This window comes from Carassius gibelio, chromosome A12 (genome assembly GCF_023724105.1).
Source record: "Carassius gibelio isolate Cgi1373 ecotype wild population from Czech Republic chromosome A12, carGib1.2-hapl.c, whole genome shotgun sequence".
Classification (NCBI taxonomy): domain Eukaryota; kingdom Metazoa; phylum Chordata; class Actinopteri; order Cypriniformes; family Cyprinidae; genus Carassius; species Carassius gibelio.
In genome coordinates, this window is record NC_068382.1 from 3,137,357 (window position 1) to 3,165,201 (window position 27,845).

The window sequence follows — 27,845 nt, forward strand, 5'->3', positions numbered from 1 at the left end:
CTCCAGTCTGGATCCAGAACACCTGAGAAGAGATGATGCTAACCCTGAATCAACAAACATAACTAACAAATATTGCTACAAGTGTGACTCTATCATATAATAATTAATAATTATTAATAATATTAATAATGTTTATCGTCTGGCTGACTACATCTTGTATACATTTTTCTACAAATCCGTGCGTGCACAAACTGACATTCACCACTTATAAGCTATTACTAAATATTGTAGAAACATAATTTTCTCTAAAGTTGCTTTGTAACGATTTGTATTGTAAAAAGCGCTATACAAATAAACTTGAATTAAATTTAATATGACAGAATTTACATTTTTTGGTGAACTATCTTTTAACATGGTAATTCTCAGATATCAGTAGGCTAGCGTATGTATTTATATTCAGAAGCCGAGGCTTCATGCCCATTCATGTGCCCCCTCTGATTTTTGAGCCAAGTGGATTTTTAATGCAGCTTCCAAAAGACGAAAAAGGGATTAATATTTTCTATATTTAATACAACCACACTAGCAAGATTAGAGTCATATCATCAGCTGCTAAATTCAAATCTGTGTTCGCTGGCTTGCGCTGAGCCAGATACAGATATGTTTTTACAGCACTGCTCATTAACCAATCATACACAATGCTGTTGAGCTTATGAATGCAATGACCAATCAGGTATTCAGATGAGTCATCACTAAAATTCTGTTTTTTTCTTCACTCACTCACTCACCTGATGAATTCTCTCATCAGAAACAGCAAAGCACAAATGTTTATATGAATCTGTAAGATATTAATTTCATAGTGTAAACAGCTTAAGTGATTTTATTGGGAGTTTTTGAGAGTGCTTGACCTAGACTATATTGTTTGATGATGTAAATGTTCTTTGCTCTCGATTATCTATCTTTTAGAGGAGATTAACTTTTTTGACATTCCTTAGCTAGTATCTGCTTAGCTCTTAACTCAACCCTGCAGTACAGATTTGACCCATGCCAGATGAGGGAGTGTCTATAAGTGGATACCCTTGATTTGCATGGGGTATTTTCAAATTTGTTAATATCGATCAGGACATTGAAACACCAAAATTCCTTATTAGCCATGTGCATAATTTAAAAGGGAAATTATGTGAGATACTGAAAAAAAAAAAAAAAAAAAAAAATACATATATATTACAACACCAATGATCGCCACCTAGGAGTTTTCCCTGCCTATGGCCAAATATGTGATGGGATAGGCTCTAACACTGCCCCATAGGCATGCATGAGATAAGCAGTTATAGAAAATGTTTGAATGGATGGATACCAAATAATAAATATTTAATGCTCACTAAATGACAGACAAATGTTTTCAAAGCGGAAATGCATCCTGAATATTTTTAGTAACTCACCACATTTTATTGAATATTAGATCCGTATACACAGAAATTTAGTTTTCAAAATGGTCACATAAATCAAGTATGATGAAATAATGATCATGCTGAACTAATCTGGGAAGTTTTTGCCAAGTTTTAACTTATTCTCATAGTTTTAAAAGGAAATCTGCTCTGCCCGCTTTTTCCATTTAAAGTGAAATGTCAGACACTCCCTTGCACTTAAGTTAAGAAAACATCAGTGGAAGTTTGGAATTTAACCCCAGCTGTCCATGAGTTATATAAGCGCTCTGCACCTCAGGAATTCATTACAGTAACGCCCAAAGCAGAGAAGCTAGAAATATAGGGACACAGTTAGAAAAAGGCTGAGAGAGGACACTGAAAAGAATAAGAAGATATTCCAGAGGACATTTGTGTGGTGATGGAAAAGGAACAGCTGAGCTATGAGGACGCCATTAGGAGGGCAGGTGATGCTATTCGTCGCTTTCCTCTAATAGATGTTCAGGGTATCCCTCTCATGAGCACCATTGCTGAAAATTGGAAATCAGTTTCAGAATTCTGTCCTGACCCATCAGACCTACTCATCTCTACTTACCCGAAAGCAGGTAAAGATTTAAAAAAGAAAAGTTAAAAATAGCTGATTATCCTAAAATTGTGTTTTTAAATGTGCAGTTAATGTATGACCAGACTACACTGTACAATGAAATGTTTACTTTGCACTCCCACTTGTGCTTAGGCAATAGATTTAAAGGAACAGTCCACCCAAAATTAAAATTCTGTCATTATTGTCTCACACCCATTGTGAAGGACTATCATCTCTTAGTGCAATTCAAATTTAAGTATCTGTTTTAGACTGTTTGATTCTATGGCCTGGCATACTGTATAACATGAAAAACTAATGTGAAGTATGTTGTGTTGGGCATTTAGATGTGAACATGATCAGATCAGTTTAATACTAAGGGTAAAACTGCATCTGAATGTTGACATGTCTCTAGTTCTGGTGATCAGTTAATGTTTAAACTAATTTTGGGTAATGTTATCAACAGGGAGGTCTGCTGGAGCTCACAATCAGGAGTAATTTCCTGTTTTGTCTTTAGATGCTTTGGTTAAGCAGTCATCTCTGAGGCTTTGTTTAAGGGCAACAGATTTGAGGACTTACCATTTAATGCTTAAAATACAATGTATGCCTGCCTTAGACTTAATGACTGTTAAGTGAAATGTACTTTTCTTTCGTAGGAAAACTAATCTCTATTGGGCAGACAATTTGGCCACCTAAGCAAAAACATTTCTTATACTAGACCTAAGAATACAGTGTACACACAAAAAGTAGTTATATCATGCAATTGCAACTTGTAACTTTAAGGTGCTATTTCTATTTTATTTGATCTTTAATAATGTCATACTGACTCATAGAGTCATCCAGAACTGTTAAACAAAATAAAAAAAATGAATCAATTAAACTGGAATAGTTTATGACATACAAGGTGTGTTTGTGTCTTTGTGTACTGTCAGTTATTGGTTACAGAGAGCATAAATCCATTAAAATTAAATGTTAAATTATTAATAATGATATTTTTTCTTTCTTTTTTTTTTATCAATCTAATGATAGGAATTCCTAAATAAGCCCCCCTGTGAGGTCAATTTTTTATAAGACTTAAAATGGGGGGGGGGGGGGGTTAATATGTTAATTGAATATAATTATATTAACAGTTAATATAGTCAACATGATAATATGCAAGTGCAAAGGAGTAGTGGGAACTTTGGGCACATAGCCAGGCTGGGGTCTCAGAACAGCATGGAGTGTATGCTGGACCAAACTCCATGTTGTGTAATGCATTTCAAGCATTGTACATTTTGTCCTTATGACACCTCGTACTAGCAGATATGCAGTATGGGCTGAGTGTCACCTGTATACCAGTGAACAGTTAGTAAAGTTGCGTTTTACGAGTCTTGTGTTATTGTTGTCATTTAATGCAGTACATGTTCATCTAATGAAGATATAACAAATCTGGCAATGAGGATAAATGCTCTCTTATGTTTAGCGACACTCCTAGATGTAGTAGTAAAAATAGGGCACCACTGTGTGTGGCTTCCCATGTGCTCCCTTCTGTCTCTCTTAGTTTGTCTATCTTACTGAGTTTTTGGTTTTTATTTCAAACTGTTTCACCGCTTATAGTATATTATGTCAAATGCTTTGAAATTTGCAAATCTCTACAGATGCATTGTTTAACCATGTTCACAGAGGCCCATATCGTTCTCCTCCTCCCTGGTAGTGATGGGAAGTTCAGATCATTTTACAGACTCTGATCTTTGAGTCTCGTTCAGCAAAATGATTGAATCTTTTTTTCTAGTCATTTCGTTAATTTTATCAAATAAAATTAAAATCTTACGTGTTATTTCCCTAACATGTCTACTAGTACTTACACAAACGTCGATCACACTACAAACAACACAAAACTATAGTGCTATAATAAACAGAAAATATTAATTAATTGTTTACCTGGGTCTTCAGTCTATGATTAGCTCACCTCACCTCTTACATTTATCAGATGCTTTTATCCAAAGCGACTTATAGTGCATTCAGGCTATACAATTTTTTTATACAACTGAGTCTGCCAGGGATCTGAGTCTGTTTTCAGAATTGTTACCTGGCAACTGTAAATTTTTTAGTTCCCCGCAAACTGTAAGAAGGGTAAGAGGATTGGCAACTATTTGTAATTTTTCTTGTTGGGCTTTAAAGACAGATGCGGATGACAGCTTCATTACAGATACAACGTCAACTCCTGGCTCTGTTCTCTCTTAATCCATTGGAGATTCTATTGATTTATCGACCACCAAAACCTCATAAAGATTTTCTTATTTTTTTTGTTGTTGTTGTTTTTGTATTATTCCTAATTTTGATAGGTTTTTAATCCTTGGAAATTTTAATGTTCATGTGTGCTGTCCCTTTAATCTGTTGGTCAATGACTTCATTAGCCTATAGACTTATCTGATTTAGTTCAACTGGTAAAAAGTCCCACTCATTCACATGGTCATACACTTTCAGTACTGGACTTGAATTAGGTGATTACAGATTCTCAGATCATAAACCTATTTTATTTACTATGCCTTTGCCATCTGTTGTTTTTAAATCATGTAAGCCTGCCTGTATGACTCGTACTGTATAATATATTCCACCACTAGTGATACTTTCTCATCAATGTTCAAGAAGTTTTCTCAGTGTCTAGTCTCTTTTCCATCTGATCAAAGTGCAAAAGAGCTTATACATTGTTTTAATGATGTTTGCACTAATATTTAGACTCTGTAGCTCCTCTGCCATTTTAAAAATCCAAACCTAAGTCTGTACCCTGGTTAAATGATGCTACACGTGCTCTTAGACAGACTTGTAGAAGAGCTGAAAGAAGATGTAAGAAAGATAAGCTCCAGATCTCGTATGAAATCTTAAGGTCTTTTTTTATCTCAATATCAGAAGTCTATGTATTTATATCATAAGACCAAGAATGCTCTTCAGTACTATAAATGCTGTTGTGAATCCACCTGTTTGTAATTACCTTTTTGAAACAGTAGATATGTATGAGAGTTTTTGTCATTTGTTTGTAGAGAAGACAAAGAAAATTAGGCAGGATATCAGGCCTGATACTTATGATCCTACTGTACATTCAGGTCAGTGCTACATTTTGCCAGTTCAGTTCTCTTTCCTTTTCTACAAGAGCTTGTTAATCAGCTAAAACCATCTGGGTCTCCTTGTGATGTCATATCGCCTCGTCTTTTTACAGTTTTTTTCAATCGCTAACAAGCGCTTGACCATACTTCAGATACTTTTTCTAAACTCTTAACACAGACTCACACCTACAAAACACAATTGGCCAAATGGATAATTTTCTTCTCAAAAACACATTTTGTTAAATTAATACTAAATCTTCATTTCAAAATAGAACGCATCTTTCTCTGCACACACCAACTTTGTGACAAAATCTGACTCAAAATTAAATTATTCTGTCAAAGAATATCACTTGTTTTCACCTCAAAAGGTACATGCAGTCAATCAAAGTACATCAGGTTTCAAAATACTGGCTATTGTTGACATTACAAAAACTGCATAGACTTTTCAGTCACAGTTTTACAGGTATTTGCATGCAAAACATGCAATTCACTGTTTTACACTAAATTTCTTTGTTAGGAACTGTATGTCCAAATGTACAGTAATGTTCACATTCAAAAGCATTCCAGTAAAAAGCTATTTTTTTCCTTTACCGTTTACTGCAGGAGGTACAGTAGAAACACGGTATGATAGAACAGAAAAGGTTTGACAGTATTACTTACAGTGAACAAAATATCCATGAAACACATAAGAGCATTCTGAACAAAAAAACAACAACAGCAAAAAGCCCAGAATAAAAAAAGGGGGGGGGGGGTAAAATAAAAACAATCTCTCACTGCTCCTCTCACTGATCCTGCTCCTTTCACTGCTCCTGCTCCTCTCACTGCTCCTGCTCCTCTCACTGCTCCTGCTCCTCTCACTGCTCCTCTCACTGCTCCTGCTCCTCTCATTGCTCCTCTCACTGCTCCTGCTCCTCTCACTGCATCTCTCACTGCATCTCTCACTGCTCCTGCTCCTCTCACTGCATCTCTCACTGCATCTCTCACTGCTCCTGCTCCTCTCACTGCATCTCTCACTGCTCCTGCTCCTCTCACTGCTCCTCCTCCTCTCACTGCATCTCTCACTGCTCCTGCTCCTCTCACTGCATCTCTCACTGCTCCTGCTCCTCTCACTCCATCTCTCACTGCTCCTGCTCCTCTCACTGCTCCTGCTCCTCTCACTGCTCCTGCTCCTCTCACTGCATCTCTCACTGCATCTCTCACTGCTCCTGCTCCTCTCACTGCATCTCTCACTGCTCCTGCTCCTCTCACTCCATCTCTCACTGCTCCTGCTCCTCTCACTGCTCCTGCTCCTCTCACTGCTCCTGCTCCTCTCACTGCATCTCGCACTGCTCCTGCTCCTCTCACTGGGCCTGCTCTTCTCCCCGAGCCCCTTTCTCTTACTCTTCCTCGTCCATACATTACAGTGTTTGTCTTTTTCTGTTTCTGTTTCCAAAAATATCACTCTTCAAAGTCCTCCTTTTATTGTATAAGTGTCAATGTAATAGAAAAAAATAACCCCTGCCATTGAGTCTAAGCCAGATTGGAATCAGTTGTGGTTGGCCCAATTTACACAACATAAATCAGCTTAGATATATTGTTTTTTAACTGATATCATTGCAGAAGCAGAGGTTTTTATACTGTATCTAAGGTTTGGAACATTGTTTTTGCTATTGTGGGATGTTGTATGTTAACATTTGTAAATACTACAAAAACTATCCATAATTTTGTTGGGAGGTATAGCTTGTCTGTTCAGAAAATGTAAGCATTGTGGAAATGTGTTCAATGACTCCATATTGTGTGAAAACGACATGAAATGTGTGAATGGTATGGCCACAATAGACAGATGCTGTGCTAATTGTGTTTAGAGTTTTGAAAATTTGACAACTGCTTGGACAAATGCTTGTTAGCGACTGAAAAAAACTGTAAATAGGTTTTTGTCTGTGGTTGCCACATTTTTCTATTTTTTATTAATAAGTGCCTAGAATCAGGAATTGTACCTGACTGTTTGAAGCATGCAACTGTTAAACCTCTTTTAAAAAGTTCAAATTTGGATCCGACAGTTTTATCAAATTTTAGGCTCATTTCTAATATTTCTTTTTTTATCCAAGATTTTGGAGAAAGTGGTTTTTCACCAGCTGCAGAGATTTTTGAATGACAATAAGATTTTTTATGTTTTCCAATCAGGTTTTAGAAAGTTTCACTCTAAAGAGACAGCACTTGTAAAAGTTTTAAATGATGTTTCAATGACCACTGACTCAGGTGACTCTTGTTGTACTAGTACTATTAGATTTAAGTACGCATTTGACCATGAAGTCTTCCTTGTTCAGCTAGAACAAGTTGTGGGCATCAGAGGAACTGCATTAAGTTGGATTCAATCTTAAAAATAGAAGCTTTTCAATCAATATTGGATGATATTTTTCTGGGGAGGTCCCCCTGGCTGTATGTTGGCCCCTTTATTGTTCTCTTTATACATGTTTCCTTTAGCCTCTATTTTTTTAAAGCATGGTTTGTACTATCACTGCTATGCAGACGATACTCAACTTTATTTGCACCAGAAGCATAAAAATGGTGCAGACTCCCTCTGTGCCTGTCTTTCCGATGTCACAGCCTGATGTCTTTGAATTTTTTTTTAATTAAATGAGAGTAAGACAGAGATCATTGTGTTTGGCTCTTCTGAAGTCCCAAACATTTCTCATGTAAATTCTAGTGTACTACTCTACTTCAGTTAAATCAGGTGTAAAAAAACGTGCATCCTTTTCAATAGTGCAATTAAATTTGATAATAAATTTAAAAGCAAGTAAAATAGATTTAGTTGTCAAATCAAGTTTTTACCAATTAAGAACGTTGGCTAAAGTGAAGACCTTCCTTTCTTTTAGGCACTTTGAAACTGCAATTCATGTTTTCATTTCTTCTAGAATTGATTATTGTAATTCTCTGTATCTGGGAATAAACAGTTCTACAATATCTAGATAACAAATGGACCAAAATGCAGCAGCATGTCTTTTAACCAGTGTTCGTAAATACAACCATATTACTCCTGTGTTAATATCTATACATTGGCTTCCAGTACGCTTTAGTGTTGATTTTAAAGTGCTTTTGTTTGATTTAAATGTTTAAATGGCCTCGTTCCCCTTTACCTCTCCGACCTTTTGTGTGAATATCACCTGGAAAGAACTATCTATATATATATATATATATATATATATATATATATATATATATATATATATATATATATATATATATATATATATATATATATATATATATATATATATATATATATATATAAAACATGCAAAATATTCACAACATAATGGAGGAAAACAAAGATTATATCAAAGATCTTAATGGTTCTTCCCACATTCTATTAAATATCATACGTTTACCCATAAGATGGAATCTTAATTGTTCTAGGCATATAAGGTTATTTTATTTTATTATAATATGGTATTTTATCATAAATAGTCAATCCCTATATAAGGGAGGGTTATCTCCAACCCATTTATTCATAATGGCTTTCTTTGCCAGCATTAACAAAGGATGAATAATGTCTTTATGTTCCTGTAAAGGAAGAGGCAAAATGCCTAGTAAACTCATAATAGGTAAAGCTTTAACTGTAACAAACATCTGAATGGGCCTCACAATGGTCAGCATCTAGAAAGGACCTCTACAGCCCTGAATGTCAGCAGAGACCAAGACAACTAGATAACCCCAGAGACATATTCAAAGTAAAGACCTTGTCTCCTAGATGGCCACCGGGACAAGACCACAGGGACCAGATGATTCTTCTGCACAATCTGACTTTGCTGCAGCCTGGAATTGAACTGCTGGTTTTGTCTGGCCAATGGAGAACTGGCCCCCCCGACGGAGCCTGGTTTCTCCCAAGGTATTTTTCTCCATTATATCACAGATTGGAGTTTTGGTTCCTTGCTGTTGTCACCTCTAACTTGCTTAGTTGGGTACACTTATTTTCCGTCACTATCATCAACTTGATTGCACATATATTATTTAAATTGAAATTAGATAGATGATGACATCACTGAATCTCATCCCCATCCATCCCAAAGATATCCAAAACTACAGGACTAAATGACTACTAGCCTGTAGCTCTAACATCTGAGGTCATGAAGTAATTTGAATAATTGGTGCTGGCCCACATGACTTATGTGAGGATTCTGTTTTTTGGATTTCAGCTCAGCTTTTAAAACCATCATTCCAAACCTCCTCCTGCCCAAACTAACTCAGCTCTCTGTGCCCACCTCCATCTGTTAGTGGATCACCAGTTTATTGACAGACAGGCAACAGCTAGTGAAGCTGGGAAAATTCTCATCCAGCACACATTTAATCAGCACTGGAGTTCCTCAGGGTTGTGTTCTCTCCCCACTGCTCTTGTCTCTACACCAATGACTGCACATCTAAAGAGCCCTCTGTCAAGCTCCTGAAGTTTGCACTCATCGGCCTCATTCAGGACGGTGATGAGTCTGCCTACATACAGGTGGTTAAAGACCTGGCAGTCTGGTGCAGTGTCAACAACCTAGAGCTGAACATGCTCGAAGCAGTGGAGATGATAGTGGACTTCAGAAGAAACACCCCTACACTCTCCCCACTCACCATCATTGACAGCACTATGGCTGCAATGGAGTCATTCAGGATTCTGGGCACCACTATCTCTCAAAACCTAAAGTGGGACACTCACATTGACTCCATTGTGAAAAAGGCCCAGCAGAGGTTGTACTTCCTTCACCAGCTGAGGAAGTTCAACCTGCCACAGGAGCTGCTGAAAAAGTTATACTCCGTCATTATTGAATCTGTTCTCTGCACTTCAATAACTGTCTGGTTCAGCTTAGCTACCAAATCTGACCTCAGAAGACTACAGAGGGTTATCCGGACTGCTTAGCGAATCAATGGTCCAACCCTCCCCACTCTCCAAGAACTGTACTCATTCAGTACATGAGCAAAAGGGCTAGCAACATCACTCTGGACCCCTCACATACAGCCCACTCCCTCTTTGAACTGCTGACATCTGATCAAGGCTACAGAGCTGTGAGAACCAGAACGTAGTATCTGTAGTATTATAATATCTGTCACATTTGCATGTCTAACATGATCAAGCAAAAACTGTGGCAAAATTATCATTTAAATACTATTTTTCTTAAATGTCCCGCAATGAATGTAGCAAAATTAAATGTGCACATTGAAAATGCATTCCGAGCCGGGCTTGCAGAAGGTCAAGAGACTCAAATCTCAAGAAGAGGATTCACTTGAGAGAACATGGACAAGACAGTTGGCCCATGTACGTTTTGATCATTTCGGTTTATGGCTTCAATATTTCATTTGCACTTGTGGGCGGAGCTGAAACGGTGCTTTCATCTGATTGGTCGAATCGCTCCACCTTCAGCTCGGCCTTTTCATTCTTTCAGGCAGAATAAGACTCAGTGCGATTGAAGCACTATAATGTCTGAAACTACACTCACTGTTAATTAGCATAATATTTGAATCAAATGTAGCTGGGCACATAATTCGTGCTGCTGTGACTTGCAAGAGACCCCGTTAAATTATTTCTAGGTTATATTGTATAAATATTGTCCCAAAACAGTGCAAATAGTTCTGTCTCCTTGGATAACAGTGAAGTGAAAATAAATATAGTTAAATTTATCAAATAAAATTAAATAGGATTTTTGGGGAAGGTAAGTCTGGCCAGTTAAATTAAATTATTTCTAGGTTATAGTATTGTATAAATATTGTCCCACTGATAAAAACAGTGCAAATAGTTCTGTCTCCTTGGATAACAGTGAAGTGGAAATAAATATAGTTAAATTTATGAAATCAAATTAAATAGGATTTTTTTGGAAGGTAAGTCTGGCCAGTTATACAGCAACACGAGTCAGACGCGTCTGAAGATCTGAGCTGAATTTGGTGAAACATTAAAGTTCTAGTCTGTGTCAATTACTCTCATGATAAATAATAATGATAATAATGTTACCCGTATTATTCGGTATAAGTTGCATCAGTCCAAAAATATGTCATGACGAGGAAAAAAACATATATAAGTAGCATATATAAGTGGCACTGGACTATAAGTTGCATTTATTCAGAACCAAGAGAAAACATTACCGTCTACAGCAGCGAGAGGGCGCTCTGGGGTAGGCTACAGGAGCACTGAGCAGCATAGAGCTAATTTTACTATTTTTATTTAGAAATGTAACTATATTCATTTTTACAATTATTTATTAATGTCACACACACATATCTAGTGCCTTATGACTTAAAAGATGAGAGTGGTAAATGTTACAGACACGGAACTGTTCAGTCTATTATTGATTTTTATTTCCACTTCACTTTTATCCAAAGAGAGAGAACTATTTGCACTGAATTTATCAGTGGGAAAAAATTCATAAAATACTACAACCTAGAAATAATTTGCAGGTCTCATCAGCACGAATTATGTGCCCAGCTACATCTGATTAAAATATTATTCTAATTAACAGTGAGTGCAGTTTTAGACATTACAGTGCTTCACTCGCACTGACTCTTATTCTGCCTGAAAGAATGAAAAGACAGAGCTGAAGGTGGAGCAATTCGACCAATCAGATGAAAGCAGTGTTTCAGCTCCGCCCACAAGTGCGAATGAAATTTTGAAGCCATAAACTGAAATGATCAAAACGACCATGGACCAACGGTCTTGTCCATGTTCTCTCACTCGAATCCTCTTCTTGAGATTTGAGTCTCTTGAACTTCTGCAAGCCCCGCCTTGTTCACACAGTGATTGACATGGCTGCAGGCAGGGCCGTATTAAGACAGTGTACCCCATCCCCCTATGCCCCCCCCCCCAGGCATAATTAAGGTGATTTGGTGATTTCACAAATCAAATTATTATTTATTAACTTGTCCAACTACCGTATTTTTTCGGACTATAAGTCGCACCTAAGTTTGTCGCATCAGTCCAAAAATACGTCCTGACAAGAAAAAAAACATATATATAAGTCGCACTGGACTATAAGTCACATATATTTAGAATCAAGAACCAAGAGAAAACATTACTGTCTACAGCCGCGAGAGGGCGCTCTATGTTTTCAGTGGTAGACTACAGGAGCACTGAGCAGCATAGAGCGCCCTCTCGCGGCTGTAGATGGTAATGTTTTAACTTTAACTTCAATGGTATACAGGGAGAGCAAGCAAGAGTGCAATTAATCGCTTCTGTGTCATTGTCATCCTGAGCTCATTCTTCACTCATTAAAAAAAAACTTTAGATCCCTGGAACATTTTGAATTGTAGTTAAATGTCTAGCGTCCTTGTCTTTCTTTAACTTTCTTTTTGCAAAACCACTCAATTGACGTCTGTCCATTTTGATTCATTTTCTGTAGCCGTTAAAAAAAATGACACATTTGCGCGGCGTACTTGTTGTGGACCAACTCAGCTCTGTCAGATTGGGGATGGAAGGGGGGTACTGATAGTGGTCATGTAATCTTTATTTATTTATATTTTATTATTATTATTGTTGTTGTTAAGTTAGTGTTCATAAACGAGTTACATATGGTCTTTTAAGAATGTCAAGTTAATAATAAAACAATTTACGAAAAATATTTTTAAAGCTTGTGTCATGTGGTGCCCCCCTAGTTGTTGTGAATGGTTGGTGCCCCTGGGCACTGGCCCAAGTGCCCTTATGGATAATCTGGCTCTGGCGGGAGGGGGCGGAGACGTGATCGGCTCGGAATGCATTTTCAATGTGCACACTGAATTTTGCTACATTCATTGCGGGACATTGAATGAAAATGCAATCGTAAGTGTCTTGACTGTGAGTGTTAATGAATTTAAGAAAAATTGCATTTAAATGATAATTTTGCCACAGTTTTTTGCTTGAACATTTTAGACATATCTAATCATTTCTGTAATACATTTTCATTTTAATTTGGCAACTTACAAAGCGTTCAAATTAGTATTCATTTTACATATTAAAACTGGTGTTTGAAATGGCAAATGAAAATTATGTAATTTAATTTTCATTTTAATTTTGCACCAAACGTTGTACAAATGTAATGGAAAATGTAATTGTAAATACAGAAATGCATTGTCATTTTACATATTGCATTGTCATTTTGCATATTACATCCCAAATTGAATTTTGCAACCCATATGCTTCCAAAATATTTTCTCTAATCTACACCGTATTACACCATATTTAAGATTTGAAACATTTAACTTTTAACATTGTTATATTATCCTAAAGAAATAGTGGTTTAGTTTTCATCGGAGCATTAAAAGTGGTAGCCTATTTTAAGGAGCTAGGTTACATACATGGATCTATATGCAAACTGTCAATATTCTCACATATTAGGCCTATATTTGTCACAAGTACATTTTTAATTTATTTTTTTTAATCCTTTAATAAAACAGCATGCAATTTTGACACACACATACTTTGTAATTCATTACCTGTCCTTTATTTTGACAGAGAACAACTTAGGTAAAAGTTATAAGTTTGTACACTGATAAAAAAAAAAAATGTTGCATGTTTGTAAAGATATTAACCTTCGTAACCATCGGGAAGAAGGAGGCGGGAACCGGTGCACAATCAAATGAAACTTTAATAATCTCAAAATAAACACAAAACAGTGCACCAGCCCCTCACGGACGACTGGTGCGCATAAATAAAAAGCAAACACATAAAATATGGCCCAGGCCTGGTCCTCTCTCGTCCTTCACTATAGTCGCTCCAGTTTTATATCCTTCCATCTCCTATGTGGGACTCGATACCGGCGGTGGGGCGCAGGTGTAGCTCATCTCCAATCACTACACCTGGCCTCACTCCTCGTTCCCACGCCTCTCGGCCCCGCCCCACTCTCCACAATGTTTTATGAATTATTTCCTTTATTTTAGTAAGATTTGAGGCACTGTATAATTTTGCTACCATTAATTCAGCCTAACTATAACAAGAAACAAAGAAATTAAACCTGGCCACGATTTAGCTAAATCACTCAAACTGACAAGAATGGATGGATTATAAAATGTCCTCAACGTCTAAACTCAAGTTCTCTCATTATAATCAACTCTCATTATAATCAACAAAGTGCACATGATGTAAAAAAGAGATTCATTAATTGACAATTTCAGTGATTTTAAAGGGAGCTGCCTTTACTTGCTTTTATACAGTTTAAGTAAAACTCACAAAAAGAAAAAAAAGAAAAATTGCAGCCGCATTTAAATGCAGGACTAGTCCTTAAAATATCAGAGTGCAAGATTTGCATTGTGCATGATGCTGAGTGCGATGTGCCACATTTATTCTTATTTGTGTACAGATTTTATCTTCATTACAAATCTTGTTGGGTTTATTTTGTATAATTGCGTGTAAAAATTATTAACATTGTAATGCATATGCAAAATGTGAAACTGCAATCTTATTCGCAGTCTATAGCATATATAATAATAATATTTAACTTAATCAGCTTTGTGTCGTTAATATTTAATGCTAAAATCGCAAAAGACAAACCAAACGAGGCTTTTGTCCTAAAACAGAAATTGCTGCTCAGCAAGTTTTGAAATGCTCATCAGACACTCTCCATTTGAAAGAGCAAGAGATTCACACCTTTATTTCAACCCCCACAAGCTGTATGCATTCTAAGATTCTATTATTGTTTGTCACTGGTGAGGCCAGGAATTGTACTGTAGTAAAATGAATTCAATTACAGAAAAAGTTATACAAAAAAAGTCACATATGTCGACTTTCAGCTGTTTACTACACATTATGATACTGATGTTTCAATGTGATGTATTGTGATTCTGTCAAAAGAGGTGGAGCACACTGCTGTATACATCAGCTCTGTGTGCCGTTTCATCAAATTTTTTCTCCTTCAGCAAGGAAGATCATCTCTCCAGAAGAAGCCCAGCCCCTGCATGATGCAGATGGGAAAACAGAGACTTTGCTCATTGAAATTCCTCTGCTGCCAAAGGAAGTAAAAACTCTGCTGGGCCTTTTTGACAATGGAGTCAATGTGACATTTTTTTTTTTTGATTGTCCCACTTCAGACCCTGAGAGATAATGAAGCCTGAATGACTGCACTGTTGCTAAAGTGCTGATCATTATGGTGAGTGAGGGGAGTGCAGGGGGTTTCCAACTGAAGTCCAGTATCATCTCCACTGTTTTGAGCGTGTTCAGCTCTAGGTTGTTATAACTGCACCAGATGCTTGACTTTGCTTCTATAAGCAGACGTGCCACCATCCTGGATGATGCCGATGACTGTAGTATCATCTGCAAACGTCGGGATCTTGACAGAGGTAGAAGTGCAGTCATTGGTGTACAGGGAGAAGAGCAGTGGGGAGAGCACACATCCCAGAGGAGCACCAGTGCTGATGGTGTGGCTGTTTGATGTGAATTTACAAATTCTCACAAGCTGGTGATCCATTGACAAATAAGGTTGAGTTAGGAACAGAGAGCTGGGTTAGTTTGGTTTGGAGGAGTGTTGGAATGATGGTATTGGATTCTGAACTGAAGTCCATAAACAGGATCCATGCATATGTCCCTGGTTTGTCTAAATGTTGCAGGATGTAGTGCAGTCCCATGTTGACTGCATCATCCACTGACCTGTTTGCTCTGAAAGCAAACTGTGGGGGGTCCAGTAAGGGTCCAGTGATGTCCTTCAGATAATCCAACACCAGTCTTTCAAATGATTTCATGACCACATATGTTAAATAAACAGGTCTGTAGTCATTAAGTACTATGATTTGGTGTTTCTTTGAAATGGGTATGATCGTCGAGTGTTTGAAGCAGGCAGGGACTGTGCACAGCTCCAGTGATCTGTAAAGAGATGTGGGCCAGCTGGTCAGCACAGATTTTTATACAGGCTGGTGTAATACCATCTGGCCCTGGTGCTTTCCTTCTTTTCTGCTTCCTGAAGACCTGACGCACATAATCTTGACTGATCTGAAGGGCAAGAGTTCAGGGAAATCGGGATGCTGGAGGTGTTGATGGTTGTGTAGAGAGTTGGTCAGAGCGGGTGTGAGGTGTGAAACCAGGAGTTTCAAATCTACAGTAAAACTCATTCAGGTCTGATTGATTCGCCTCAGTGCTGGAGGATGGTGTCTTGTATTTTGTAATGTCTTTCAGACCTTTCCACACTGAAGCAGGGTTGTTGGCTAAAAACTCTTCTTCCACTCTAATCTCCTTATTATTTGTTCCTGGCCTGACAGTACAAGACTCTGTCCCCACTCCTGTAGGCATCTACAGGGGAGCTCTGTATGGGGGCAGATCAGCATTTGGTCAAACCTGGAGCAACACTTACACATCAACTGTCTCGAGGTGATGGGGATTTTTTTTGCTGCCTGCCTGGCCGAAGCATTGTATGCAGCCTCAAGCTCTTGCGCTAACAGCACAGACCATGTTGCAAATTGATTAAAAAAATGTATTTGCAAAAAAAAAGGGAGATCAAAATTTATTTGCTAAAGGCAGATCATTTGTTGCTGAAAGTTGTTAAACGAGTTTGTGACACAGAAGGATGTTGATGTGATTTTTTTTTTCACTAGCATTTTTTCCTGTGTTTTAAATGACACTTAACTCAGATAAACGGATGAAAAATATTGATTTGCGAGAAAATATGTTCAATAATGTGCATAAATGATTAACAATTATAGGCACAAACTAACAACTATGTTAATCATAAAGGAAACCATTATTGATCAAGTGAAACTAGCAACCTAATTCACATTTGACGTGTGTATTACTAGGCACCTTTCTCCAAGTGTCTAGCCAATGTGCCACTTGGCTAGCTTTCCAATACTTTCCTCTTTGTGTGGTTAAGAGGAAAATGCTTTTTAACGTCTAATAACTTTTAAAAGTTGCCAAATAAGTGTATATGTGTTGCTATGTGCTTCGGGAAAGCAAGTTGCTAGGGTAGTCTAAGAAATTGCTAAATCTAAATAACAAATTCTCATTACAAGTTATTCATTACGTTCAGCCATTTCACTATAATAATAATCTGTTCAGCTTTCCCCCATAGGGAATTAAAAAAATAATTCATGATCAGCCCTTTCGATGCCCAACTTTGTGTATGTAATCATCATCCCACATTGACCACACCACATCAATTTGGGAGCAGCACCACCTATTGGTCAAATGCAACATGCAATAACATCACATTACAAGTGTGGGTTTTCAGCCATTTTGCTTAAAGTTAGCAACAAATGTCTTTAATTACTTCAGCTGGCCAGATGCTCTCTGCCATGCTTGCTTAGTCCCTCATTTTTCTTCTGATGATGAGTTTAATTTATATAGTGCTTTTCCTTAGCTCAAAGCATTTCATAATCAATATTAACTCTTTCCTGCCAGTATTTTTGAAAAAAGGTGGCAGCCAAGGGCAGCAGTTTTCGATGATTTTTACAAAAATTTGATGGCCTCCAGTATATTTTGCTGTAAGAATATTTTAACATGCAATAAACCAAAATAAAGACCAGAGCCTCTACTTTAAAAAAAAATAAAAATAAATAAATAAAAATAAAGGTTTCATAAATATGTATAGTTTTGAGAAAAAAGGTGAGAAAATCTAATTTCTACCAAAAACTACATCTGGATGATATTCAGTACGATTATCAAAGCATAAATCCAGTACAACTCTTCCATCAACACATCCAAACCTTGCACAGACACATACCACTTTCTGGATCAACATTTTACTCCATAACATTATGCAGTTTTCATTTATATGCTGTCTATTGCTGAACATATGCTGTATATTTTCAATATGCATCTGTTTCTCTGTCCTATTCACATGTTTTTGTACGGGAGGTTTTGTGCTCATTCAGAAGATATGTAAAATTCCCACTGAGTGTATAACAGTGAAAACATGAAAAGCCGTAAAAACTGTACTGCAGGGTATTGGTAATGGACTTACTCTTGATATCCTTTAGTATTATTTAGAGTCCTTTACCTTTACACCATTCTGCAGTTCAGTACATATGTTCATTATGTCCAGTGCAGTGGTTCTTAACCATTTCTCAATGAGATATTTTAATATACTATTAATAATTTATTGATTAAAATTTGTAATTTATTTCTTGGAGGTTTACTGAGGCCTCTTAGTGTGATCTGGTCCCCTGGTTGAGAACTATTGGGTCTATTATTATTATTATTTTTTGTCTCTGTGTTGAGGCACAACCTGGACTCAAGAGATAGTAGATCTTCTTCTGCACAATGGAGATGCTGAGGTCTGCAAGAGAGCGCCAACTGCTGTCCGTATTCCATTTCTGGAGATTTGCGCTCCTCCACCCATACCATCAGGTACACATTAACACATCAGTGCATGTTTCATCTACAGTCATATATGTTTTTTGTTATATGAAGGATATGTCAATGCACCTGTGTATACAAAACTAATTTATCTTTGTGCCTCATTTAGGGCTTGACTTACTTAAACAGATGAAACCACCGAGAGTCATCAAAACTCACCTGCCCATTCAGCTAGTCCCTAAAGGATTCTGGGAAAATAAATGCAAGGTTATAATTCAGTTTGAAAAAAAAGTATTTTTTTAATTAACTTAAAACACAAGGTAAATTTTTTATTTATTTTCATGTCTCCTCCCCAACACAGAAGACAAAACAAAATTACTTCTCTCTAGAGTGTATTGGTCATAAAAGGCACTCAGCCTTGTAATGTTAAAACTTCAAAGTATCTTGGAGAGGTGTGTCACAACATCTAACTACTGGGGTGCCTCAGGGCTCAGTTCTTGGAGCACTTCTTTTCTCTGTCTACATGGCATCATTAGGTTCTGTCATTCAGAAACATGGCTTTTCATACCACTGCTATGCTGATGACACTCATACCTCTCATTACATCATGATGATCCGACGGTAGCTATTCGCATCTCAGCTTGTCTAACAGACATTTCTTGCTGGATGATGGACCATCACCTTCAACTCAACCTTGTGTGACGGCTGGTGAAAAGACAGTCTGGAAACAATAGCGAGTAAACAGGATTTAATGAGATGATGAGATATCATACAAAGACACACAAAGACGATGAGGCGATAACACTCAAGGGAGACGGTGGACGGTGAGAAATCCAGACGGTAGTAGAGAGTAGGTGAGGAGTCCGGGTCTTGACGGCATGAGGCAGCAGGAGAGAGTGGCACAGGAACTGCGGGGAACAGAGCCGAAGGTAAGTGTCCGTGGCTGAGTGATCGTGCGGAGAGTGGATGAGGTTCTGGGGAAAACACACACATCCAAACGCAAACTAACACAGAAGCCAGACGGGAGTAACACAACGACATGAAACAACGATCTCACAAACATAAGACGTGAGACAAGCCATTATATAGGAGATGAGTAATGAGTGGCAGCTGTTGCTGATACAATTAACGGAGATGCCCACAACTAATCAGTGCAGACACAGGACACACAGAATTCACCACAAAGTGTAAACAACCCAAGATCACGGTTTACCAACCGTGACAGTACCCCCCCCCCCCCCCCAAGAACTCCTCTTGGACTTCCCAGAAGGGCCTACCTGCTGATTGAATTCATCAATAAGGGAGTGATCAAATATGTCCCTAGCAGGTACCCAACTCCTCTCCTCCGGACCGTAACCTTCCCAGTCCACCAGATACTGGAATCCTCGTCCCCTCCATCTCGAGTCCAGAATACGATTAACCGAATAAGTCGGTTCCCCATCTATGAGACGCGGCGGCGGGGGAACCGGAGTAGGCGGATTAATACGTGCATAAAACACGGGTTTAATTTTGGACACATGAAAGGCGGGGTGTATCCTCTTGTACGCAGGAGGTAGTTTGAGGCGGACTGTCACCGGACTAATGATCTTGGTGACAGTGAACGGGCTGATAAATTTGGGAGCTAGTTTATTAGAAACAGATCGCAATGGAATGTTACTGGTAGAAAGCCACACTTTTTGACCCACGACGTAGACGGGAGGCTTTGACCGGTGGCGATCGGCCTTGGCCTTAGTGCGCTCCCTCACCCGGAGCAGAGTCTCACGGGCTCTGGTCCAGGTGCGGTGGCACCTCTGGACAAACGCGTGAGCGAAGGGGACCGCGACTTCAGATTCCAGACTGGGAAACGCTGGTGGCTGGTACCCTACACTACATTGAAACGGATAGAGGCCCGTAGCTGACACTGGCAACGAATTGTGGGCGTACTCCACCATAGAGAGTTGTTGACTCCAGGAAGAAGGATTCTTGGAGACCAAACATCTCAACGTCCTTTCCAAATCTTGGTTGGCTCGCTCAGATTGTCCGTTGCTTTGGGGATGATAACCCGACGACAAGCTAACTGATGCTCGTAATAACTTGCAAAACTCTTTCCAAAATTTGGATATGAACTGGGATCCCCTGTCTGAAACCACATCTACCGGGAGGCCATGGAGCCGAAAGATGTGATCTAAAACAGTAACCGCTGTCTCCTTGGCTGTAGGTAATTTGGGCAAGGGAATGAAATGTGCCGCCTTCGAGAACCGGTCCACTACAGTCAAAAGGACTGTCATGCCATTAGAGGGCGGGAGGGCGGTAACAAAATCTAGAGCGATATGTGTCCAGGGTCTCGAAGGGACAGACAGCGGTTGAAGGAGCCCATCAGGAGGTCGGTTAGATGACTTACCACTGGCACAAACTGAGCAAGCCAAAACAAAATCGCGGACGTCACGAGCCATATGTGGCCACCAGAATCGTTGTCTAACCAACCCATTAGTTCTACTTATCCCTGGATGACAAGCCATGTTGGAACAATGACCCCACTGGACAACTTCGGACCTTAACTCCTCCGGCACAAATAAGCGGTTCGGTGGACAACCGGACGGAGGCATTACCCCTTCTAAGGCCGTCTTGACCTTCGACTCGACCTCCCATACGAGTGCTGAGACTACTACTCTCTCAGGCAAAATACACTCGGGAGTAGCGGGACGGGCGGAGGGATCAAAAAGACGTGACAAAGAATCGGGTTTAACATTCTTGGAACCCGGGCGGTACGATAGGGTAAATTCAAAACGGCCGAAAAAAAGTGCCCACCGAGCCTGCCTGGAATTGAGTCTTTTAGCAGTTCTGATGTACTCTAAATTCTTATGATCGGTCCAAACAATAAAGGGAACCCCTGAACCCTCAAACCAGTGGCGCCACTCCTCCAACGCTAATTTGACCGCCAACAACTCTCTATTGCCAATGTCATAATTACGTTCGGCAGGAGATAATCGATGAGAGAAAAACCCGCAAGGGTGGACCTTATCGTCTGAAGCAGCACGTTGGGACAACACTGCTCCTACCCCCACCTCTGATGCGTCAACCTCCACCACGAACTGCCGTGTGGGATCAGGGGCGACAAGGATGGGAGCCGAAACAAAGCGGTTCTTGAGGTTAGAGAACGCAGTCTCAGCTGCGTCAGACCACCTGTACGGAGTACTGGGGGAGGTCAAGGCTGTCAGAGGTGAGGCTAGTTGGCTGTAATTCCGAATAAAATGCCGATAGAAATTGGCGAACCCCAGAAACCGCTGTAGGGCCTTACGGGAATCTGGAGATGGCCAATCTATCACAGCCTTTACCTTGTCAGGGTCCATTCGTATTCCCTCAGACAACACGATAAACCCTAGGAAGGGGACCGACTGTGCATGGAATACGCACTTCTCCGCCTTGACAAAAAGCCCATTCTCTAATAATCTCTGGAGCACTCGTCTGACGTGTTGAACATGTTCCTGGAGAGATGAAGAAAAAATCTGTATGTCATCCAGGTAAACATATATAAACTGATCTACCATATCTCTCAACACGTCATTCACGAGTGCTTGAAAAACCCTGGGCGAGTTGGAGAGCCCGTACGGCATCACCAAATATTCAAAGTGCCCTCTAGGGGTATTAAAGGCAGTTTTCCATTCATCCCCCTTCCTGATGCGGACCAAATGATAAGCGTTACATAAATCCAATTTTGTGAATACAGATGCTCCCTGCAACCTCTCGAAAGCTGAAGACATGAGTGGTAACGGATAAGTATTCTTAATAGTAATGTTGTTCAGCTCTCGGTAATCAATGCAAGGTTGCAGAGAACCATCCTTCTTACCCACAAAAAAGAACCCCGCCCCCGCTGGAGATGAGGAAGGACGGATGAACCCAGAGTCTAGGGAATCATAAATATATTTCTCCATGGCCTCCCTCTCAGGAATAGAAAGAGAGTATAACTTGCCTTTAGGCGGAGATTTACCTGACTCTAAGTCTATGGCACAGTTGTAGGGACGATGCAGAGGAAGAGAAGCAACCCGGGACTTACTGAACACTTCCTTCAGGTCCAGATACTCAACGGGCACGTTTGGCAAAGCCATGGTCTCCTTCTGTAAGACAGAAACAGGAACAACAGGACAAGCAGAAACCAGACACAACTCATGACGTCTTTCACTCCACAATGTGACAGTGTTAGAACCCCATTCCACTCGTGGATTATGTTTGGACAACCAGGGGTGACCTAATACAATGGGAGCAACAGGGGAGTCCATTAGAAAAAAGGATATGGTTTCTTGATGGTTGCCAGATGTGATGAGTGTGATGTGTTCAGTATGGAGGGTGACGTGAGGCAGTTCCTGGCCGTTGAGTGCGGTGACATGGATGGGGAGAGACACAGGAAGGACAGGAATGTTCAAGTGATGTGCCAGTGAAGAATCCATGAAGTTACCTTCGGCTCCGGAGTCCAGAAGGGCGTGACACTCGTGATGTTGATTTCTCCACCGCAGTTTCACCGGAAGGAGGGTCGATGATGTAGGTGAGGACTTCTCAGTGGAGATCCCGCCCGATAGTAGCCTCAGGTTTACTACCGGGCTGGGTCCTTTAACCGGGCATGAGTAGATGTTATGGTCAGAGTCTCCACAGTATAAACATAGTCCTTGGGACCTCCGCCGTTCCCTCTCCCTCCAGGACAGCCAAGCTTGACCCACCTGCATGGGCTCGTGATCGTCGACAGAACCGAACGCGTTCTCTCGACTCAAGCGCCCCCTACCAGGAGAAAATGGAGCTCTGGAAGGACTGTGTTGGCGGCCCAGGCGATTAAACCTGGCCTCCACCCGCAACGCCAGGTCGATGAGTTCGTTGAGGGTAGGGGGCAGCTCGAGGAGGTAGATTTCCTGCTGCACACGGTCGGATAACCCATGCAGGAATCTATCCCACTGCGCCGCCTCGTTCCACTGGCACGCGGCCGCCAGGGTACGGAACTCGATGGAATATTCTGTGACAGATGAATGTCCTTGTCGAAGTTCCGAGAGGCGATGGGCGGCCTCCCTGCCGGTCACGGCCCGGTCGAAAACTCTCTTCATCTCGTCAGATAGGAGGTGGAACGAGGCACAGCACGGATGTTGATTCTCCCACACCGCCGTTCCCCATAAGGCAGCCTTGCCTGATAAAAGTGTGAGCGTGAACGCTACCTTGGATTCTTCTGTGGCGAAAGTGCGGGGCTGCAGGGCAAAATGCATAGAGCACTTGTTAAGGAATGTTCTGCAATAAGTTGGCTCACCAGCGTAACTCTCCGGCGCCGGAAGTCGCGGCTCAGGCCGGAAGTGGACCTGGGGAATCCCCGGGGGAACGGTCGGCGCAGGCGGGGCGATGGGCGCTGTGGGAGACGTGAGCTGATGGATCTGCTGGGTGAGCTCGGACACCTGTGCCACCAGCGCTTGGACAGCGCGTCCGGTGTTCGAGATGCTCTCCTGCTGCTGATCCATTCTCTTGACGCTATGGTGCATGAAATCGGTGAGGGTGTTGGTGCTCGCTGCTTACATGTTTGGTGAGATCGTTCTGTGACTGCTGGTGAAAAGACAGTCCGGAAACAATAGCAAGTAAACAGGATTTAATGAGATGATGAGATATCATACAAAGACACACAAAGACGATGAGGCGATTACACTCCACGGAGACGGTGGATGGTGAGAAATCCAGACGGTAGTGGAGAGTAGGTGAGGAGTCCGGGTCTTGACGGCGTGAGGCAGCAGGAGAGAGTGGCACAGGAACTGCGGGGAACAGAGCCGAAGGTAAGTGTCCGTGGCTGAGTAAACGTGCGGAGAGTGGATGAAGTACTGGGGAAAACACCGACATCCAAACGCAAACTAACACAGAAGCCAGACGGGAGTAACACAACGACATGAAACAACGATCTCACAAACACAAGACGTGAGACAAGCCATTATATAGGAGATGAGTAATGAGTGGCAGCTGTTGCTGATACAATTAACGGAGACGCCCACAACTAATCAGTGCAGATGCAGGACACACAGAATTCACCACAAAGTGTAAACAACCCGAGATCACGGTTTACCAACCATGACACCTTGCCAAGACAGAACTGCTTGTGATTCCAGCAAACCCATCGTTTCATCACAATTTCACCATCAAGTTAGGCACATCAACCATAACTCCTTCAAAAATAGCTAGAAGCCTTGGAGTTATGATTGATGATCAGCTGACTAAAGTTTTAGATCATTGCTAAAACTGTCAGATCCTGCAGATTTGCTTTATTCAATATCAAGAAGATCAAGCCCTTTCTTTCGGAACATGCTGCACCACTCCTTTTTCAAGCTCTTGTTCTGTCCAGGCTGGACTATTGCAATGCCCTCTTGGCAGGTCTTCCAGCCAGTTCTATCAAACCTTTAAAATTAATCTAGAACGCAGCATTAAGATTCATTTTTAATGAACCAAAAAGAATACGCGTCACCCCTTTGTTCATCAATTTGCACAACTTCCAATAGCTGCTCGCATAAAATTCAAGGCATTGATGTTTGCCTACAAAACTATCACTGGCTCTGCACCCATTTACCTAAATTTGTTACTTCAGACTTATGTGCCCTCTAGAGGCTTGCATTCTGCTAGTGAACGTCGCTTGATTGTGCCATCCCAAAGAAGCACAAAGTCACTTTTACGGACTTTTAAATTAAATGTTCCCTCCTGGTGGAATGACCTCCCCAACTCAATCCGAGCAGCTGAGTCCTTAGCCATCTTCAAGAATCGGCTTAAAACCCATCTCTTCCATCTATATTTTACCCTCTAACTTTAACACTCACTATTCTAATTATATTCTTTAAAAAAAACTAACTAGCTTTCTAAACTTTTTGTATTCTATTTTCTTTTAATTTATTATGCAATTATGTGTGTGTGTAAAGACCTCTAACACTAGCTTACTCTATTCTTTTTTTTATTCTATCTGTTTTCTTTTTATTTATTATATTATTTAGAGCCCATGCTACATGTACTGTGTTAACCTAACTGAGACTTGTTATAGCACTTATATATCATTGATCTTTTTGTTGTTTTTGATTGCTTCCACTGTCTTCATCTGTAAGTCGCTTTGGATAAAAGTGTCTGCTAAATGAATACATGTAAATATAATGTAAATGAAAATGTTAAAACCCCTTGAACTGTATCTGATCACTGAGTACTGCAAATCATGTCCACTAGTCCCCCTGTTTTTCCAGGTCATTTATCTGGCCCGGAATGCTAAGGATAACCTTGTAAGCTACTTCCACTTTGATCGCATGAACCTTACCCAGCCAGAACCAGGACCTTGGGATGGATACATTCACAAGTTCATGAAGGGACAATGTGAGATAAAACTACATATTTAAATATAATTTACAAAAATGAAAATTCTGTCATCATCTAATCACCCTCATGTCACTCCAAATCTGTGTGACTGATATTTTTCTTTGGGAAACAATAAGCAAACATTTTGACAAATACTTCAGCTGTTTTTGTCCACAAAATGTAAATATATTCAACCCACTGACTTTCATTATATGGACAAAAACTGAGACAGTGTTCCATTTTTTGGGTGAACAATCCCTCTACTAAACAGACTATATACACTCTTTTCAGTTTTTACCATATTAGCTTTTGACTAACATAGAATGAAATGTTTAATCTGAAATCCTTGGTTACTCTGTCTTCTAATGCTTTTACAGTAGGTTGGGGCTCTTGGTATGACCATGTAAAAGGCTACTGGAAGGAACGCAAGGAAAGGAATATTCTCTACATACTCTATGAGGACATAAAGGAGGTAATTTTAGTACCACATCTTCAGTCGTGCCAATTTTCTAAAATTTGATTTAATCAATTTTCTCTGCTTTTCTGAGTTTTTTTGTCTCATATTTTCCTTTTTTTTCAAGAATCCTTTTAGGGAGATTAAAAGGATCATGCACTATCTGGACCTGTCTGTTTCTGAAGATGTCATAAAGAGGATTGTGCAGCTGACATCCTTCCAAGTCATGAAAGACAATCCGATGGCTAACTACTCCTACATCCCAAAACCTGTGTTTGATCAGTCCATTTCTGCATTCATGAGAAAAGGTTTGTAAAAACCATACTAAATACCACTTATGATATTAAGTTAATTGTTTTTTTAGTTAAAGAATGAGGAACAGGACCTATTGCCATAAGATAAGATTGGTCTGCTTGTTGTTTTAGCTGGCTGAGAGTTGTATACATTTAGGCTGTTTTTAGACTAATGAAACCATACAGAAACGTATATCCTGCTTATATGGCTGTTTAGCATACAGGAATCTGTTGTAAAATCATTTATCTTGTAGATTAGCTAAAACAAGTCATTTTCTTGTGGCATAGAAAAAGCAGCCTAAAAATGAACATTTAATTAATTGTTAGCTAACATATTTAGCCAAAATGTTGTCATGTCATCAACGTCATCCCATGATTAATGTTGTTTCTATTCTGTTGTTATGGATAACATTAAAATAGTTTTGCTGTCATTATGCAAACATTTTGACCACTCAATATGGCAGTTAAGCAATCAGAATCAGCTATTCCAAGGAACATGTAATAAGAAATTATGTACAAAATACTGTGTTCATAATGAATCACTAAGCATGTTTGTTTACACAGGAGAGGTTGGTGACTGGGTTAACCATTTCACCTCAGCTCAATCCCAGATGTTTGATGAAGACTACAATAACCAAATGAAAGATGTGGACATTCCATTCCGCTTTAGCATTTGATCCCTAAATAATTTGTGCAACATTATATATTATAGATGTTTTGTCTGATGTCATTATGTATAACATTCTACTCACCTGATCTCACTGATTGCCTAAAATATGTGCTTTTTTGTATTTAGAACTATTTTAAATGTCATTATTGTTTATAAAGGGTTGTGTCAGTCTTTAAGCAATATGCTTATTAATTAGAGCTTGGTTCTAATAGAAGAATAATTTGCTAGTGGTGATTTATTTGGCTCCATATATATATATATATATATATATATATATATATATATATATTATATATATATATATATATATATATATATATATATATATATATATATATATATATATATATATATTAGTAGCATAAAATAAGGAAACATGAGGTCTAACTTTATTAGCTTACAGACATAACAGTATACTTTCTATAAAGCTGCTTTGAAATTATGTGTACTGTATTGTGAAAAGCGCTATACCAATAAATTTGACTTCATATTCAAGTCTCAGTAATGCCCACTTTGCTACATGTTAGTTCAAGTATAATAGTTTATATACCGGTAGTGCATGGGACAATAGCATTATAAAGCTTTATATTATTATAAAGCCTTTGAGACTTCACAATTTCGAAAATAATATTTGTTTCATTAAGGAGACTGTAGGCTTTTAGAAATGCATATTGGTCAAGCTTCTGTACTTTTTATAAATTAACTGCAAGCAGACAATATAATAAACCACAAAATATATCCACAATATATCCACCCTCATAAACAAATTCAAAGTAGAGTATATAAATTTTCATTACATAATGATTATAAAATGTAGATTTTCAGAAAGATAATTTGTCCCTTTCTCAATAATACATTTTACTTAGTGGGAAAAGTCTTTTTGAAA

The 27,845-nt window shown here is 39.3% G+C and overlaps 1 protein-coding gene across 1 annotated transcript; it reads left to right on the plus strand.

The window, feature by feature from the left end:
• Positions 1-1,644: 1,644 nt before the first annotated feature.
• sult1st6 (sulfotransferase family 1, cytosolic sulfotransferase 6) lies at positions 1,645-27,230 on the plus strand. The gene is made up of 7 exons (XM_052612185.1): positions 1,645-1,966; positions 18,145-18,273; positions 18,392-18,489; positions 25,434-25,560; positions 25,920-26,014; positions 26,124-26,304; positions 26,854-27,230. The coding sequence occupies exons 1-7, from the start codon at positions 1,783-1,785 to the stop codon at positions 26,964-26,966; spliced, it is 927 nt and encodes a 308-aa protein (XP_052468145.1). The 5' UTR covers positions 1,645-1,782; the 3' UTR covers positions 26,967-27,230.
• The last annotated feature ends 615 nt before the right edge of the window (positions 27,231-27,845 follow it).

Excerpts from the sequence above, each read along its gene's own strand:
- sult1st6 (XM_052612185.1), top strand. The coding sequence starts at position 1,783 with ATGGAAAAGGAACAGCTGAGCTATGAGGACGCCATTAGGAGGGCAGGT. Across the intron at positions 1,967-18,144 it reads CTCTACTTACCCGAAAGCAG|GCACAACCTGGACTCAAGAG; the intron begins GTAAAGATTTAA and ends CTCTGTGTTGAG. Across the intron at positions 18,274-18,391 it reads TCCTCCACCCATACCATCAG|GGCTTGACTTACTTAAACAG; the intron begins GTACACATTAAC and ends TGCCTCATTTAG.